The following is an 18353-nucleotide window of genomic DNA, read 5'->3' on the forward strand; positions in this document are numbered from 1 at the left end:
GATGACCCAAATCTTGGTTGTTAAACATGAAAACTGCCAGATAATATTGGTCTGTCCAGCACTGGCAGGTGTTGCACTTTATCAAGTTTGAATTGATGGCAAAATTAAGTAATAAAAGTTAAATATAGGTTGCTGGGTTTTGTCAGTAAGGGAGTGGGTGGGTTTTGCAGCATTTTCTTTTCTGTTACATGTTTGCTTAACACGTTTGATGGCCTGAGATTTAGAGTTTTATAACTCACATTTAAGGAATTATTGGGACAATTGAAGTGTAAGGGCTGTGACAGGAATCCTGAAGAATGTATCTTCCTGTCAATGTGAATGAATTAAGGACTGATATATTTGAAACTAGAATTGATTAGAACTTGCGCTTAACATGAAAATTAACGGTTGAAGTGATCCCAGGAGACTACAAGGCCGGGTGAAGGTTCAGCACATGCAAAGGTAAGTTTGTATCCCATTCCCCTTATTTGTGGCAGAACACAAACACATCCTCACACACACCCCCCTCGTTCACAGCTGGTGAGGTTTCCCTGACTTCGGCTTTGTGGACAAAAAGCCTCGAGAGAGTAAGTCATTGAGGGGCTTCGGAAAGCCTGTGGGCCCGCGGATCGGCTGCAACAGAAAACCACCGGCCCAGCCTGCACCCCGCTCTCGGGGGCGGCTGAGGGCCTGCGGCGGCGTGTGGCCCGGCCCCTCCGGGCGGGGGGCGGCGGCGCATGCGCGCGGCGGGGGGCGGTGACGACCGGGCTCTTCGCGGCTGAGGCGGTGGCGGCAGCGGCGTGCGGACCCGGTGGGTAGCGGCGGTGGAGCGGTTCCGCCATGGGCACGCAGGGGACCGGACGAAAGCGGCTGCCGAATCGGGAGCGCCTGACGGCGGAGGACGATGCACTCAACCAGATCGCCCGCGAGGTGAGCGGCGGGCTGCGGCATCTTCCCCTTCTCCCTCCACCACCCCTCCCCCCAACCCCGCAGCCCAGGGCTCCCCCGAACCGCCGCGCACGCGCCCCCGGGCCACGGGCACGAAGGCGATTCAAGGGCGGGTTGATGAAACGCGAAATAAAAATCACATTCGCCTCAACGGTGTCGGCCTGTTTTATGATCTTAGGGCACCACTTCAGTGTAAAGCGCTTAAAGTGTTTTATCTGTGAGGAAAACGGCATTCAGTGCCTCCAGCCCATGCAGAAATCCCTCCCTGCTCCAGCCCCCCCGTGAGAGGAAATTAATTGACTTCTCCTCCTGAGGTTGGTGTTAATGACCGAGAACCAGAAAACAGGCCACTTGGGGTCTTTACATGTAAATGAAAAAATATAAACCGTCACACTGCGAGGTGGTGCTTAGATCTAGGCATAAGCACACAATCCAACTTGGATACTGTCTCATATTTAGTGATTTAGGCTCACTGCTCACTAGGCACTGCATTGTGCTTCATCTGACCTTAAGCAGTAAAAACCACCAGATGTTTTCTTTCTGCCTCCTTACTGTTACTTACGTGCAGTTGCATGGGTTCAGTGGTGAACATGGCAACATGAATTTGGTTTTTATATTTGCTGAAGCTGACACAGGTTGCTCTGCATCTTTCCTCCCACTGTTTTCCAATGAGGGAGATTGACAACCCCAACCTGAGATTGGGGTAAGCAACTGTGGGGTTGTTCCCGGTGCCTAAGCAGATCCAATGCTGTCAGCTGCTGAAGGTGCCCATTCTCTTCCCCTAGCATGGATTATATGTTTCTCCTCGCCTCATGCTGATCTGACGCTAAGATGAGTTACAAGATAAATTACTTTTTTGGAAGAGATTTATGTGTCTCTCGATTTCTTTTCCTGAATTGCATTTAAAACAGGATCAGATGAATGCTAATGTACAGCTTATTTCTGGTGGCAACTGTCTATTAGAGTTAGCTGTAACATCGTGCACCTGATAATATATAGTGGTGTATTATCACTAATGGCAACCCTGACCTGGGAAGCCTTTGTTATTCTTGTGTATCATTTTGAAGTGGTTTGTAGCATCTTTGCAATACATGCAGTAGACTGATTTCTGTGCGAGTGATTCAGATAGCATGTTTACAGAAGTTGGGTTTTTGTGGCACTATGATGAAAAGATTAGAAAGTTCCTAGGGATGGAGTTTGAGGTAGGAGGACAAGAATGTCTTGTGCCCTAGACATAGATAGCAAGTAAGAGTGATTGTGCTGTCTATGACAGTTTGAGTCATGATAACATCCTAGGAATTGCTTTGGGATGAGGGTTTAAATTCCCCAACTGTGTCCTGACTGTGCTGTCATTTGATCAAGGAAAACATCAGTGTAGTAGGGTACTTAGGTGTTCTTTCTCTACAGGTTTCAGTTCTGATTTTGTTTTTCTTTAGGTATATACTGCTTTTCACTCTATTGAGGCCACAAATACTGTGTTGATTTGTGTTGGGCTTTCTTTTTGGGGACTGTTTAAAGGACAGCTTCATTTGGTCAAAAAGCCCAACACAAGCATATCTTTTATCTTTTCCCTTGAGTGCTAAAACTGAACTGCCAAGTTCAAGGTTCAGCATTTTCCCATATTATTTTAACTCTTTTTATTACTCTGTGTTGGGTTTTATGCACTTAGAGTAGTTTTGCTGTTTAACTTCCCATTCTCCACACAAAAAGGTACTGCTTGAATCCTTAATGATCTTAAGAAGTCTTAATTAAAATAAACCTTTTGTCTCCTCCTAATAAAGATGAATCTTCATGTTACGATTCACGTAAAACTGAGAGTCTTCATGCTAAGAAGGGTAGAAGTGTTGTTGACATGTCTCTTCCAGCCTTCCTTACTTGAGACATAGACATGTCGCATTTGTGCCTAGGTTTTCATTCTTGCTTTTCCTTTGGTCTTTCTTTGTTATCTAGAAGCCATAGGTGCTTGCAAGTTAATAGCAGATTCTAGGATCTCATTTTGCCATATTCAGATGAGAGCCTAAGAGAGTATCAAACCAGACTTATTCATAGAGACCTCTGGGAGTCACCTGAGATGTGTGCCTCTTCTCTCCTTTTGATTTTCTTCTGAAAGGATTGTGCTGCTTTGACACTTTGCAGTTTTATTTTGTAATTATCACAATATCTTTAAAAAATTAACGGTTGTTGCTACGCTACATGTTTCCATAAGGACATGTTAAGACTTGTAAAAAAACTCTTAAACTCCTACCCTTTGAAGAGTAATTTTTTTTGAATTTGCAACCAGGATCTTTTGCTAGAGCAAGAGAGCCTGGCACAGTGAAGGAGGCAGTCCTCTCGCCCCTGCGGGATGTGAGAACTGTCCTAAGAGGAAGTAACTAAGCAAATGGAAGGATATGGTAAAAGTGAAGCATTTTGTAGTGACAGTATTTTAGTAGCAGTAGGGGTCATGTTAAACAGTCATAGTAAGTTTTAATGTTTGAGGCAATTTCTGAACTAGCTCTGCTACAAATAGTTTGTCACCTTGTCTGGATCTGTTTAGAGTGGGGGTAGAAGGTGCAGTTAACTGTTGCCCATTAGGGAAGAGTAGTACCATACCACTAAATCTGTCTGTTGAGTTTCTGACTTGCATGGTAATTAAATGGGTGGCAAATATGTAAATATAATTAAACTAAGAACATGACATTCTGAGTTTCTAACAGACACAGATGAGTGCTGCTCAGGATTTGCCGTGCACACCTAGCTTGTATTGCCGAGATTATTTTTTTCTGGCTGTCAGCACTTACAGATGAGAGCAAAGCTGATCAATGATAGGCTTCTCTGCTTTCGAACTCACATTGACACCAGTGGATTATTCTGTATTTAAGTCAACAGAAACTTTTGGGCTATTTTATTCCTCCGTGTGAATACATGGCAGCAGTGTTTGCAAAACCAAGTAGTTTGATACTCCTCAAGGTCTTTGCAGGCACAGCCAGCTGTAATCACATCTGCATACTCTGTGGTCGTCTGTCCATTCTCTTGGGCTGATGCATGCCTGGTTCTAAAAGACAGAGTTCTGGGCTGCTCAGACTTGCAGGGACTGGCCTCCTGCTTTTTTCTTTCTGGGTTTAGATGGGTTTGATATAATAACTTGAGAACTTTTTTTCTAGGGGAATGTCTTTTCCGAAGTTGCAATATGTTTATTGCTAGCTACAGTAAGAGCTGTGTGTTACATGAGTAGAAAGAATTCTGCAAATCCAATGAGGAGCTGCTGTCTGTGTAGGTGAGGTATTCCTCTTATAGGCAGACAACATTTTTCCTTGTATTTGAATGAGGAAGAATAAAGTCAAGGTAAATTTCTTGGGTTTATTAGAAAAGTCATTTACACCTTGTTTTGCAAACAGATTCTCAGAACAGCCTTATGTTACCTCTGTACTAAAAATCTCTTTCATCCAATCTACAGGATAGAACCCTTTAGCTAGTAATTACTTTGATGGTAATTCAAGGAATATAACTATTATTAAAGAAAGCAATCTTGTGAGGAGTGCTTCTTCATGGTTTGCACACTGTATATCTCTTTGAAAGTTTCAAGAACTGTTACCTACATAGTTACACATACATAATATTTTTTTTAAAATAACTGGCATGTTCAGTTTATGGACTGATAATTTTAGTTTGGGCATTGACTTGCATTCTGAGTGTTTAAAAAATTGGGATGCTACACTTCTGTGAAGGAAGACAGCTAAAACTAGCCAGCCGGCTTTACTAGCTATGGTGAGAAGGGATTAAATGACTTCAAAAGCCTAAATTGGAGTTTCAGGACTATTGATCATTGTATGTGGAATCTAAAGGCCTGGATTTTGAATTGAAGACATAATTTGAGGGAGAATTTTGTGGTTTATACAAAAATTTGGATGAGTTGCCTGAATAGAGCTGGAAGCAAATTGATGAAAGTTGGAGCTAAAGGAAGCAGGATGAATATTTATGTAGGGGAATGCAAGCCACGCAAACTTTACTGAACTGATAGGCAAACCAGAGCATTTGAGGCATCCTTAAGGATATACTAGGTGCTACTGTGTAAGAGTTGTGTGACTCGGTAGTATAGGGGTGGAACTTTTTTGAGCGATATTTGGCTTTAAAAATGCGTGAAGAGTTTTGTAAACTAGATAAATATTCCAAGAGAAGCCCTTAGAAACAGTCTGGTTTAAATTCATTACTTTCTCCCTGTACCAGCCCAGGAGAAAAAAGGATCTGGAAAAACATGCCTGGCTGTAGTTCTGCCTTCTGGAATAGGAAGTTGGGACAGCAAGGGATGTTCGTGGAGTGGTTGACTCTGTCCAATTGACCTAAATATAGAGAGGAAGGAGGACTTTGTAGGCAAAGCTTGCCAGTAGGGCGTGAAGAATTGTTCCAAAATAGAGATGATTTTATGAAGCAAATGCACTCCTATTCATTGAACACTCCTTTTTCCTAATATTTTACATCTATATATCCAACACATGTCACCGGCATCACTTACAGTCATTCCCAAAGGAAGTGTTTGAAGGAGCAGCTTTGGGTGGTTGAAGAAGTGAGACAAAAAAAAAAAAGTCTTAAGACCCATCTCATTTTAAACAAGTTAAATGAGTGATTGTAGCCTGTCTCCCAATGCACAGTCTGCCTCACAGTATGCTTATTGCAACTTTTAACAGTTACTTGCCTGGTTTTATGTGCATGCCTGGCTTGAATCTTCTTCAGCTGTTCTCTTGCTGTCTGAGGACACAGCTGATTAGGAACTATGATTCCTATTTCAGTCAAGGAAGAGGCTACTGTTAGGTTTAACAACATGGGAAGCCCAGCCTTTTTATCTGAGAGTCCAAATGCTGAGCTTGTGTGCAGGATGCAGTAGTGATCATTACCTCTTCTAGAAGGGATGTTTTTCCAGGCCTGTTGCTGAATAAAGTTGGAGCTCAAGTGTATTTCCAAGGCTTTTAACACTGTGGGTTTTTTTTCCTCTTTTGGTTGCAAGGAGTGTAATCCATATAGAATTTTGGGCTTGTGATACAAGGTATTTGTCCCTCCTCTCAAGTCAGCAGGTTGCCAGGAGCAGTGAATCTGTCTAGCTAGACAGAAGCATTTGTAGGCAAACCTTAAAATAGCAGCTCTGAAATATCAGCTGTTGTTTCACTTGTGTTGAAATCCTTTTGGGGAGAGAAGTTGCCTGATGGAATGGGAGAGGGAAGGGAGCTGCCAAATTTACTTTTAGGTAGTTGTAAGGTGACTTTGAGAATGTAGTTTTGTGGAGTTGTTTTTTTTTTATTGTTGTTGGAATTTGGTTTTTTTGGTTTTGTGTTGTTTTGTTTTTATTTAAATACCAGAGATACATCTGAGAAGGGATCTCATCATCTCTGCTTCTGGTGTTATCTGGTGCTCTTGCTTGTCATCCTAAATCTATTAGAGATGGATAGCTGGCCTTGCATATGGTAGGGAAATAACTGATGTTCAGGCTTTCCTTACATGATAAAGATGAGGAAAGTGCTTAAGGGCTTCTAGTTCCTAAAACACTCTCTTTTTCTTTCACCTTATGTCAGTTAGGAAACAAGATATAGGCTGTAGAACTTTCCCAGCTAAAGCTGTAAAAATAACTGTTATGTGCATTGAAATGAGACTGCCACAGCAGGCAAAAATACATTTTAAAAGTCTTCGTAAGGGTAGGCTTGGTCTTCAGTCTTGTACAGTAGCATTGGCCGATTCCTGGTGAATGCATTTTTTCATGCTATAGATAGCTGAGTTGTTCTGGTGCAGATCACTGTGATTCAAGGTTACTGTGGCTGTTAGCCAAGCATCTTTGTCTGTAGTTTTGTTTTTTAAACACTTAAAAGTAAGGTGCTGTAGGGAAAATTGCTGCTGGTGAAAAGCTCCTGTATGCTTCATCACCCTCCGCCCTGCAAGTAGTGTAGCCTCTTAGAGAACAATGAGACCAACAACTGGAGACAGTAATCTCTTAAAAGTAGTCTGATGTGCTGGAGCGCATTTGCAAGTACTCTTAGGTATATTGGGAATGGAGAACCACCAGTGTTGCTGGCAGACAACTCTCAAAGGCCTGGTTGTAGAAGCTTTAGCTGTTGAAATTAAAGCTTGGTGTTGCATAATAAATACTAAAAAAGGCAATCCTTCACTGGTGGTAATTGGAAGGTTTTAATTACCTAGGAGAAAATGATCTAGTTGCCATGCAGTGCTTGCAGTGTGTACATGACTTTAGTTAGATGAATGTGACAATTTTCTGTTAGGAAAATGTGGAAGTTCTGGTCAGACTGTTAAAAACTAAGGCTTTTTGGAGGCCACACAGAGAGCAGTCACATATTCAGAGACTGGGAAAAAGCACCTAATATAATACCTAACATGTTAGCAGGAATGTGCCATAACTGTAACCACTGTGCTAGTTTGACAGCTGTCGTTGCCCAGAGAACCCTCTGGTTAGGCCTCAGTGTCAATGATGTTTCCTATGAGTATTTGGATGGATTTCTAATTCTATCTTTAAACAAACTTAACTAAGCAACATGAAGTGTGGAGGACAGTGTGAAGGGCAAAGCTTAGTAAGTATCTTCTGGTGGGCAGACCTAGAAGCAGTTTTATGGCCTAACCAGCTGAGACTCTGGGAGTTGAGAGAGAAGATGCAAGCTAGCTCTGACTAACATTGTTTCCAAAACCAGGAGTTGCTGCTTTTGGGTGGTGGATGTATGCCTAAACTGGAAACTGGCCAGAAAGGGGTGTATCCCTGGTTAAATGACACAACATCTCCACAAGACAGACTTGACTCACACTTCAACATCTAGCCTGCAGTCCTGTTCTCTGTTCCTTCATCCTCTGCATGTTTTCCTGTAAATGAATTTCTAATACAGAGTGTACTGCTTTAGAGTGTCATTCTGAAGGGTGGTGATTGTCTTAAAATCCTTTAAAAATGTTTGATTTTATTGTCAGACATTAAAATTTGAAAGTTTTAACAAAGCTAGTTGTTGCTGGGTTAAAGAAGGATGGATGTCTTGGCTATTGAGCATAATTTGTACATAAAGAACACAACTCTAGTCTAAAATTTTGACTGACTAATTCTGACTTGGGAGCACCACCAAATTGATTGAAATAACTTGTTAATTTAGGGACTTAAGGTGGTGTTTGATGCCAACAAAAACATCTGAGCTAATTGCTTATTAAATATTTCTGACCTAGAACTGGAAAGCCGATTGCTTTGTGATGTACTTTCAGTGACATATCCTGGGTGTGATCTTGAGAGACAGATTTGTTGAGTCGCATCTGCTTTGCCCATCTGTGTTCCTGCAGCCTGTGAGCCAGCAGCTTGGCATGGACAGTGGTTTTATCCACCTAAGTACTATTGTAGCATGTAAGAGTTAAGTTGAAAATAGTAAACAGGGAAAGTGATCTGATAGTGCTAAATCTGAGCAGTGTACCCGTCTCAGATGTGTGAGAGAACCTTTTTCTGCTACTGCTTTCCAGGTCCTTGTTGGTTGCCATTGCTTTTTTTCGCTGCTCTTGGCTCCTTCCTTGCATGCTGCTTTTGTGTGCAAGATGAGTTTCTTTTGTGATATAGATTAATTCTGATGCTATACTTGAAAAAATATCAGATGCCTTCTAGTTCTTCAATGTTTTGTGAGCTCCTGTACGCTGAGAAAATACTTAGATTTTATTTTTATGTTCTGTGTTACTGTACAAGAAATCAGAGCCTTTGGTAAACCAAAATTGCCAGGTGCATCACTCCTGCTGTGTTCCTATTTTTAATACCTAGCAATTAGGTGGAGTAGTGCTTATTATCACTGGCACGTGAAAAAACAATAGTTAACTTTCAGAGCAACAATTTTCTTTCCTCTTAGCTGTTGAAAGGTTTATGTGAATGCGAGTGGACTATTTAATTTGCATTTGAACTTCTACCAAAGAATTAAGCAAGATGGTATCTCCAACTGCTCTGGCTTCCTCAAAAATAGATTCTCAGAATTGCGTTTCTCCTACCATAACGTCATTATTTGCAGTTTTTAGATGTAATTAGTGTCAGGTTGATTATCTGTCCCAGAGTGGAAAACTTAGTGGAAGCAAGTTCCACAAAAGCAATTTATTTGCATGTTTACTGGTTTAGCTGGTTGGTCAGTGACTTGTGTTTTAATATTGCCTGCAGTGAAGTTGTTATGCCTCTGTCCTGAATCATAGAATCAGCAGTCCCGCTGGTGATTCCTGGAAGACTGTCCTTGCAGTCCCACAGATACCTGGAGTGCAGGGCTCTGCAAACACAGGGACTGTAAAGGAAAAATGTTTCTTTCCTCTTGGTCTCTGCTCTTGCATATCTTGTGACCTTTCCCTTGGCAGGTATCTGATTTAAATTTAATATTGGTTTTCTCTTTGCTTTCCTCTTGAGTACTTCCTACATCCCAAAATATCCTTTCTCTAATCCCACATTTGAATTCCAAATTTAGTTGAGTCTGTCTCTTCTTTCTGCTTTTGCCAACCTTTTCCAGTAGACAAAAATGGAATACAGGAGTACCTGGCACACTAAAAGCTGGGTCAGGTTTTGGAACTTGTTCCCTCTGGTCAGAAGGATTTCAGGCATCCTTGCTTGGGTTTTCTAATTATGGAGCATTTATCAGCTAATGTACTGGGGTGACAAGAGAGCAAGGAAAGGCTCTTGGTGTACTTCACATGCAGAAAAAAATCCTTGGGCTCCAGTCTCCTATTGAACTCTTGTAGCTTCATATTTTTTCCCTTCACTTTTAACACACATACCACTTTAGATTCAGGTATTTCAGATATGACTGTTTATAACAATGTACTACAGTTTTCACATTAAAACATGAAATAGTCTTTGATTTTGCTGACTATGAACAGCACAAGATAACAGTCTACTGTTTGGTGTTTTAAATCTGTGAAATTGCTGCTTCTTTCTCTGCAATTGCTACTTCTTTCTCTGCAATTGCAAACCTGAAGTTCTTTAGATTTTCTTGCTAGAAAAATCCTAAATGTAACTTTGTGTGCTTTTAGAAATAAGTCAGTTTAAATTTGAATGGTCTGTGCATTTCCCACAATCTGTTTTCTTGAAAATATCTGTTCTCCCATATGAAATGTGTGTGTGCTGGTCTTGATTTTCTTGCTTTGCTGAAGGTGTTACTAGCTCTAAGAGGATTTACCTTGACAAATACGTTGCATCAACATCTGCTGAAAATTGAAGTGGGCTTTTGGTGATTTTTTTTTTTTTTTTTTTTTTTTTTTTGGTGATCCCTAAAGGTCCTGCTATTCTGTTGTCCTTTAAATATGAAATGTAAATCTGTCCTGATGTGAAATGAGTACATCGAAACAGTGATATGACCTAACCTTTACATGAACTGTGGAGGAATCTAGGGGCTCTGGGAAATAGTGTGCTTGTGTGTGGATACAAGGATAATGTTGGCATATGTAGAGAATGTCAATGTTTTGTTTATAGAAGGTTACACTGTTTTTAGTAATATTTGCACATTCTTGTGTAATTACTCTGGAAAAAAAACCCCAGTTTGATAAACTAGAGTAAGCATAGAAAGGTTCTGTATGTATGCTGGTGAAATGGTTTTTGTATTACTAGTGGAATAAATATATACCATTAGGCTTAACAACAATTTTGAGGTTAACAGAAACTAGGTCACCCAGAACTTGTTGCCAAACAAAGTAATCTACAAATTTAGCATTAGAAAATAAAGATCAGTAGGTTTGTAGTGAGCTATGCTCTTACAGCAATCTACCCTATTTTTTTGGGGGGTGGGCTCAATCTGCTAATATGGAAGCTAGCTTCTTGTAGAGATCTGCATTACTTGGAGTTTCTTCTCTGAGGTCATCTACCTGTGCTTCTGGCGTAACAAGTCTGCTCTTTCAGTCTTCCCACTATAAAATCAATACTGTGTGCTAAAAAAACCCAAAGTCTAAATATCTTGGCTATGAAGTCTGTGAATACAACAATCGATTATAAAAACCTTATGTATAAGACCTCTAAGATTACTTGGTGCACCTTGGGAGCTGGTAGCAAACCTTAAGGGAATTGGGTTTTCCTTGTAATTTTCTTTAAAATGTTGTGAATCTCAAAGAGCTGAAGTTTTGTTACTAGTTATCCCATTTTCTCACCGCTTCTTACATGCCACTTTTCAAACAAGGCTGTTCCTGACATTAAACTAACTGATCAACACAATTTGAGTGTTACATAGACTACGATCTGAGGATAAAGTTATAATTGTATCTGCTGCATGGGAATTGCTGTTAAGCTGAAAAAAAAAAAAAAAAAAAAAAAAAGAGAAAGAAAAAAAAGAGGAGCAAGCAAAGGAAGGACCTGACCAGGGGAGGGCTGCTGTTAAATGTCTTATGTGGTTCATGTATTCCCCAGAACATTTCTTGATTTCAAGAACTCCAGTAAATAGCTGTGAAGGTCATTTTTGTCATGAAACTAGACAAGGTATGTGTAGCCTGGTAGCATATTTCAAACTGAACTCATTTGTTAGTAAGGGTTAGGACACAGCTTTTCCAGGTAATCCATTATAGCTCAGACCCACTTTGGATACAGTAATCCTGTCCCACCCCCACACAAAAGCTGTCCAATCTTAAACGATGCTTGTTTTTTAGCCTTAATCCAAGCTGATGGGTTGTTCAGCACCATCTCCCTTGGGGCAAGTTGTCTTGACATGTCCTGGTCTCTCTGTGAATTCCCTTTCCCAACAGGGAATGGGCTGTGAAACAATAGAAATCATGAAAGAGTAACACCTGTCTCCTGGCCAGGTAAGAGTAGTTTGTAAATCAAATGTTTTTAGTTGGTTGTAATGGTGAGATGTGGAGGATCGTGTGATTATTTTAAATTATTATTATTTTTACTTGTAATTTATTTTTGCCAGATCTCTTAAAATGCCTTGAAGCATGAATTTTTAAAATGTTTACTCAGTTTCCTCTGTGATTTTTCAGCAAACTGAATGTAGTACTTGGCTCCTGTCCTGGAGAGACATGGTTAGAATGCTGTTACTAAGTGTTTGAAGTTTGATATTTGTGCTTAAAGAAGAATATGTAAGTTAATCAAAAGCACAGTTTCTCTGCAGGAAGGTGGTAGAAGTTGAAAAATTGCATGCAACTCTCCCACTTAACTATCCCCAAACACTTTTTACACATGGGTAACATGCTTCAGTACTTAACACAAGTATAATTTATAGGAAGACATGAAAATGGTTTTATTTTATAAATAAAACATATCTACACCTTTCCTGTGTACAAGAAAACTACTGTAAAAATTGTCAGTCTCTTCTGATGGTGTCTCTTGTAGGGTCCTTCATATGGCCTGTGTACTGGGCTTCTGATTTTCTCCAGTATTTATGATGCCTCTAGATTATTTTTAAAAATATGATGTAAAGTAAATCTAATTGAAATTGTAATGAAAACCAGTGCCTTGTAACCTGTAACAGTTACACTGTAATCCCACAAAACATCATCCTGTAAATACCATAAAATGGTCTATTACCAGATTGCTTTATGAACTCTAATCAGTCTAAAGAGCTAAATTTAATTAAATCTGATTGTGGATGAGAACATTCCATGGAAAGGTGCACTGAAGGTCATCTCCAGTTTTGAAGAACTTAAAACTATGGACATGGATTTGCAAGACATGATTTCCTGCCAAGAGTCATCTTGGGAAGGCTGTCAGACTTTATAAACTCTATCAACGGTAACTGTGTTATGCCTAGATGGTGGTGGGTGTAAGCTTTGAGTAGATTCATTTCCATGTAGGATAAACCCCACACTTGTCTATTAGTAAATACATTAAGATTTCTTGAATATGTCTTCAGGTATGTTGTTTTTAATAGGAAGAGGTGTGGGGAGATGGAGGGAGAGGAAGCAAAGACCACCCAAGGGAAAGGTCTGGTGAAGAGCAAATGAGAAGTTGACGTGGTCTGCTACTGCAGCCCAGGACTGTATGCAGGACACCCTTTGTGTAGAATAACTTTTTAACTCCGGAAGTACTTATATCCTCGAATGTTTATTTCTTCCCTTTAGCGTCAAGCTTTGTGAAAGGCTTTTACTGACTTAAAAATCTAAGGAAGTGGTAGTTGTGATGAGTCTTTTGGAAGACTGGATCATATTTTTTTGCTCTCCTACATGCACTTTTCCTTGAGAACATTATGCTGTGCTTCAGTCACAGGACAATAAGGCTGCTTTTTCCCCACCCCAGAGACCTTGCATTCAGTGTCAAGCAGACTGTATTATTCATACAAACTGTGCACTAGATAACTAGTTTATATATAGAAACAACACACTTCTAGTACTCTCTTTAATGTGCTAAGCTTCACAGAATTCTGTTTGAGATGCAATGAGTGCTTACTCCAGCAGGATTTGCTTGTTGATGAACATTGTGGAAAAGAGAAGCATGGTATGGCAAATATGGGCCATCCAGATATTTAATATAATAGACTTCAAAATATTATACTTGCTCTAGAAATCACTGATACAATAGTTACGTGATTTGTTTGTTTATTGTCAGACTGTCTTCAATTTGCCTTTGCTTCAGTTGTACAATAGGAATATAGGCAAACTGAATGCAATGAGATGTAATAGTCATCCTAATGCTGCCAAACTGGGACAACTGTATAAATAGATTTTATTTCTCATTCTCTAGCATTGCAGTGAGTTATGTCTGAAATGTGACCCAACTGTACAGGGAAGTACAAAAATTATAAGTTTTTATGTAACATAATGGGTCTTGCTGAAAGTCTTCTGTTCTCATAATTATTAATTTGAAACTTTTCTTGCACAATAGCTTTTAAACCAGGCCTATTTTTATAGCACGTGAAAATACTTAGGATGGGTGGGAGTCTGCAATAAATATTTTTATTCCCTAAAGTGATGGCTCTTGGCCAGCTTCTGTGCTCTCACTCATTAGCTGTTGGTCTTAATTCTGCTGAATTCAACCTTTTTATCTTTAAAGATCAGAAATAGTTATTTATGTATGATTCTATGCTGAAACTCCTTGGTTCTCAAAGACAATTCATTCAGGAGCCTGGCTTTGCCACTGATGTGTTTGACACTCACCAAATCAATCAGTACAGACGTTGACTTCAAGTTTTCCTTGTTTCTTTCTTAAATTTTGTTAGAGACAGAGACCCTTGGAAGATTGTACAACTGGCTGAGTACAAAACTCTTCTTTTTTTCCATAAAAGAAATCAAGCTTTCAGCATAGAACTGTCTCTGAAATTAAAGACCTCCAAACCGAAGAATGAGTCTGAGCACAGCAATGAAGTGTTGCTCTGGTGGTTTATCTCATTCTGCTTGGTTGCTCCTGCTGTGAGATTATGCTACATAAAAATGAAACCCTAAGACAAAAAAAAAGTCCTAAGAGTTTTCTAGAAGCCTTTCTGGTTTGTCAAGCAGTGCTTATTTTAGAAATAGGCTAGGGCAGGGACATGAGAGAAAATCATGGCAATGCCATGAAATGCTTCAGTAGTCAGATGTCAAAGTACTCAGCATTTGTTTTGCTTGAATGCTTTTTAATGTTACTGCTTTTAGAAGATAATCAATATTCTAAGTAACTGCTTTCTCATTTTCATGCCTCTCATGCCCACATCAGCTGTCTTCATTAAGGAATATTAAAAGGTCATCAAATCAGAAAGTTTTAGCCTTTTTTTCAGTTACACTTAAGTGCAGAAAACTACAAGAGCCTGTTATATTCTGTTGTGTGCTGGTGTTTTATGCCACAGCGTTGTTCGTAATTCCAAGGGAAAGGGTTATGGCTGGAATGGAAATGGAGAGTGAACTCGCCTCACTTGGAAATAGACTCAAACCAAGAACAAAATGATCCTGGCAGAGTGCCATGGGAAAATCTATGCTTCTGGAGCGTTCAAATGCCACATTATATGACTGCATCACTTATTCAGAAGGGGAAAAAAGGAAAAAATAAGTTCATCATGCAAAAAGTGGAGGAAAAAAGGGAGGGAGGCATCTTATGCCTTAAAACATCTTTGAAAGCGAAGTGCTGGTGTTGATTTTAACAGTTCATTGAAAGTTGTGCTATTGTTGGAGAGGGCATGATAGTCTAGGTCCATCCAGTGTGCCACTAAAGCCGTTACCTTTTTGTAAGAGATGGGGAGAAATGATGCTTAAGTGTTGCCTGACTAATGTAGATGTGAGAGCAGAAGCCAGTAATGGTGCATCTTTATCCCCCATTTCTTAGCTCCCAAGCAGTCACCTCCCTTGCTTCACTATATCACATATTTTGAGAGACAATGCCAGCTCTGTCAGGCCTTTCGACTCTACCAGGCCATGCCAGTGGTTTAGCCAAGTAGGGTGTCATAGGAATAAACTTCCTGCCCTAACACTTTTGTCTCCTTCCCTCCCTGTCACTAACTCGAGCTTGCAATCAAATGACAGTTAACACTTTAAAGAGAAGAAAATAGTAATTTATCTGTGAGTACAGAACACAGGAAAATTGGTCTCCTTTCTTTTTTCCTTTGGAGTTTGTATCATGCCTCAGTACTGGAAATGTACTAATCAGTTATGAAGGAGGTCAAAGCGGGAACTGGCTCAGTCTCTGATTCCAGTGTACAGGCAGGCAGCAGAGGTTTTCTGCATGTGGATGGTGCTGGTTAATTTGCAGTTCTATTCTGAAATGGATTAGAGAACTGCAGTAGCTTTCTTAGGTTCAGTCTTTTCATGGTTTAGCAAGGAGCCGCTTTTGCTTGGTAACAGGGGGAGGGGGGACTGCAGTGCAGGCCCACTAAGGAGTTCTCAGACTTTTCCCCTGCTCTGAGGTTCAGACCCACCTCTGGTCTGGCTGGGCCAATCTGGTGCCTCTGCCATCACTATTTAAGGACAGGAATTTGAAGTGCTTGGGAAGAGGTGTAGGAGTGGTACAAGATGGAGGCGACCATGTAAACCCCACAGCCAGAGAAAGAGAAAGGAAAGAGGAGCATCAGACTGGACACCCCTCTGCAACCTGTGGCGAGAACATGGGCTGTGCCCCTGCAACCCATGGAGGGCAATGGCAGGACTGAGAGCCACCAGCAGCTCCGGGTGACTGTGCCTGGACAGGCAAGAGACTGTGCGAGAAGGCAGCCATGGTGCAGGCCATGCTGGAGAGCCTGTGGGCTATAGAGCAGACCCACATGAGAGGCAGAGAGGAGCTGCAGCCCTTGGGATGAACACGTTAGAGCAGCCCATGCAGGGTTACTGGGTGTGTGAGGTAGCCCACAGAGGAGCAGGGAGGACCAGTGAGAAGGCCACCTGCCCTGGGGAGAGACAAAGGGCAGGAGCCATCAGGAAAAGACTGACTGAAACCCCCATTCCCTCAGCCGCTCATGGGAGGAGGAGATAAAGACACCAGGAAGAGGGGAGAGTTGGGAAGAAGATGCTCTGAGATGGCTGATTGTGCTTTTCATCATTGTACCACTCTGTGTTATTTTCTGTTTGTTATGTTTTGGCATTTTATGGTTATGTTTTAGTTGGTGTTGAATTAAATTATTTTCTGTTTTCTTTCCCAAGCTGATTAGCCTGGTCTGTTTCCGTCTGGGACTATAAGCAGCAATTAAGCCCTTCCTGCCCTTTGGGAGTTTCTTAAGTCTGTGGTACTTGAGTCTGATCATGGTCTTTTGTCCCTGGATGGGCCTAAAGCATGTCAAGCACTTTGGACATTAGTGAAAGCATTACAGAAAAAGGCCTTTTTCTTTGTAGAAGACCTGTCTTTTCATGCCTGGTTTTGACAAGGTAGGAAACCGAAACTAAGGGATTATTATTGCGATTAATTGACTGAGAGGATAATCTTGATGTAGCCAGTCCTTCAGGTATCTTCTTGTCAGAATACTTTTAATCTATTGTTGATGTTTAGCATCTGAAATCTATTACAAAGTGATTACATGAGATGGAATTGTGTTTTGTAAACCACAGCCTGAATTCAGCAAAAGTTGCCCTGCACCTTCTTATTGTGAGTATAAGCTCCCCAGTATGAAGGGTGTTGTATTATGATACTTGTAGAAGTTGGGGATATTTAGAAGCATCTCTAACTTATGAATAAAATCTAGAGAAAATGACTTTTTATACCTGGCATCTTTTCTCCTCTAATACATACTTTTTTCCAGTACCCATATGAGAAGTTGTGAGTCCATGTGTCCCACCTCCCCACCAAGTTTGGGAAATTCAAGCTATGTAATTTTAAATATTTATCTCGGAGAATAAAATTAGCAGGACTTAAGAGTTAATGAATGAGGTGAAAGAGTACACAGGCTGGGCCAAGAGACTTAATAGTTCTGGCTTCTCTTGTATGTAGTGTGGCTTTTATCACTGTATTTGGCCAGAGTGGTTTCCTCACGTCCAAGATCTTTGGCATGTTGTCATTTCTCTTGATCTAGTTTTACGGACTTTATACCATGATTGCCTTAGCACTAGTCTACAAGAGCTTTTTGAAAACAAAAGGTGGAAAAGCAGAACGATCAGCTTCATCTGTTCCTCCCGCTCTCAGAGTGACAAAACCGGATGTGGGAAATGTGCGCAAGCAAAGGGGTCAAGTATAACTCAGTTGCTGGCAACCAACAGTATGGGTTGTAAATTCATTTACATTTCCTTCTAGAAAAAAGAGTGAATAACAGTGAAAAATTGGATTGGGGCTTTTCACTGTGATTGCAGTTGGGTTTTTCCCCCGTGTAGGAACACTGAAAGCTTAATTTATAAGATTATGTTGCAACCACTTGCTATCTGAAGCTAGTGCTTTGTCAAAAAAGACATTGCAAATGACAACTGAGAGCTGAAAAATATCACACGCCTAAAAGAGGAGGGATTTGTTACGCTTAGTGCTCTTTGGATGCTTTTAAGGGCTTATGCAGGATTCGTTGAATACACCTCTCCACATTACAGATTTGATAATATCAATAATAATTATGAAACCAGGTAGTAGCTTTACAAGTTTGGTCTGTGAGAGTGGAGTCTGCATGACAGGAAGTCTGTGCATAAGAACTACAATAGAACCAGTGTCTGTACTACCAGGTTGAGATCTCCCTTTGGCTTCCCTCCTTTGCAGCTGCAAATTCTCCTATTTCTACTCCTCTTCAGAGGTGGCAGGGTCTACTTTTCCTGTTACAACAGGCCCCCTGTAGACACCTGATGCTTGCAGTCATTCAGACTGAGGCTCACTCTTTAGCTAAAAACTGGATTTCCTAATTGCTATAAACTACCAGTTGGTATCCAAACACATGTTGAAGTAACATGATTTATTTAACAGCTTAAGAGTAATGTCAGTTATTTCCGATGCTTTCTCAGAATTCCGTTGTTTATCCAAGTGAATTTTGGGATTTGCTGGAACAGAAACAGAAATACAGGCTTGCATTTGGATGCTAAAGCTTGGCTACAGAGAGATGTTCATGTTTACCCGTTTCAGCTTCTCATTGTATTGAGTGAAGTAGTGCCGTTATCCTGAGCAATTCAGTATTATAGAT

At 40.6% G+C, this 18353-nt stretch overlaps 1 protein-coding gene across 3 annotated transcripts in view; it reads left to right on the top strand.

Annotated features, from left to right (window-relative positions):
* Positions 1-764: 764 nt before the first annotated feature.
* LRRFIP1 (LRR binding FLII interacting protein 1) overlaps positions 765-18353 on the top strand; it is a 117824-nt gene continuing 100235 nt past the window's right edge. For all 3 annotated transcript variants that reach the window (XM_062002253.1, XM_062002248.1, XM_062002250.1), the window contains exon 1: positions 765-909. In XM_062002253.1, the coding sequence (XP_061858237.1) occupies positions 820-909 (90 nt within the window). In that variant the 5' untranslated portion in view covers positions 765-819. The remainder of the gene's footprint in view (positions 910-18353) is intronic.

Source organism: Colius striatus, chromosome 9 (genome assembly GCF_028858725.1).
Source record: "Colius striatus isolate bColStr4 chromosome 9, bColStr4.1.hap1, whole genome shotgun sequence".
Classification (NCBI taxonomy): Eukaryota; Metazoa; Chordata; class Aves; order Coliiformes; family Coliidae; genus Colius; species Colius striatus.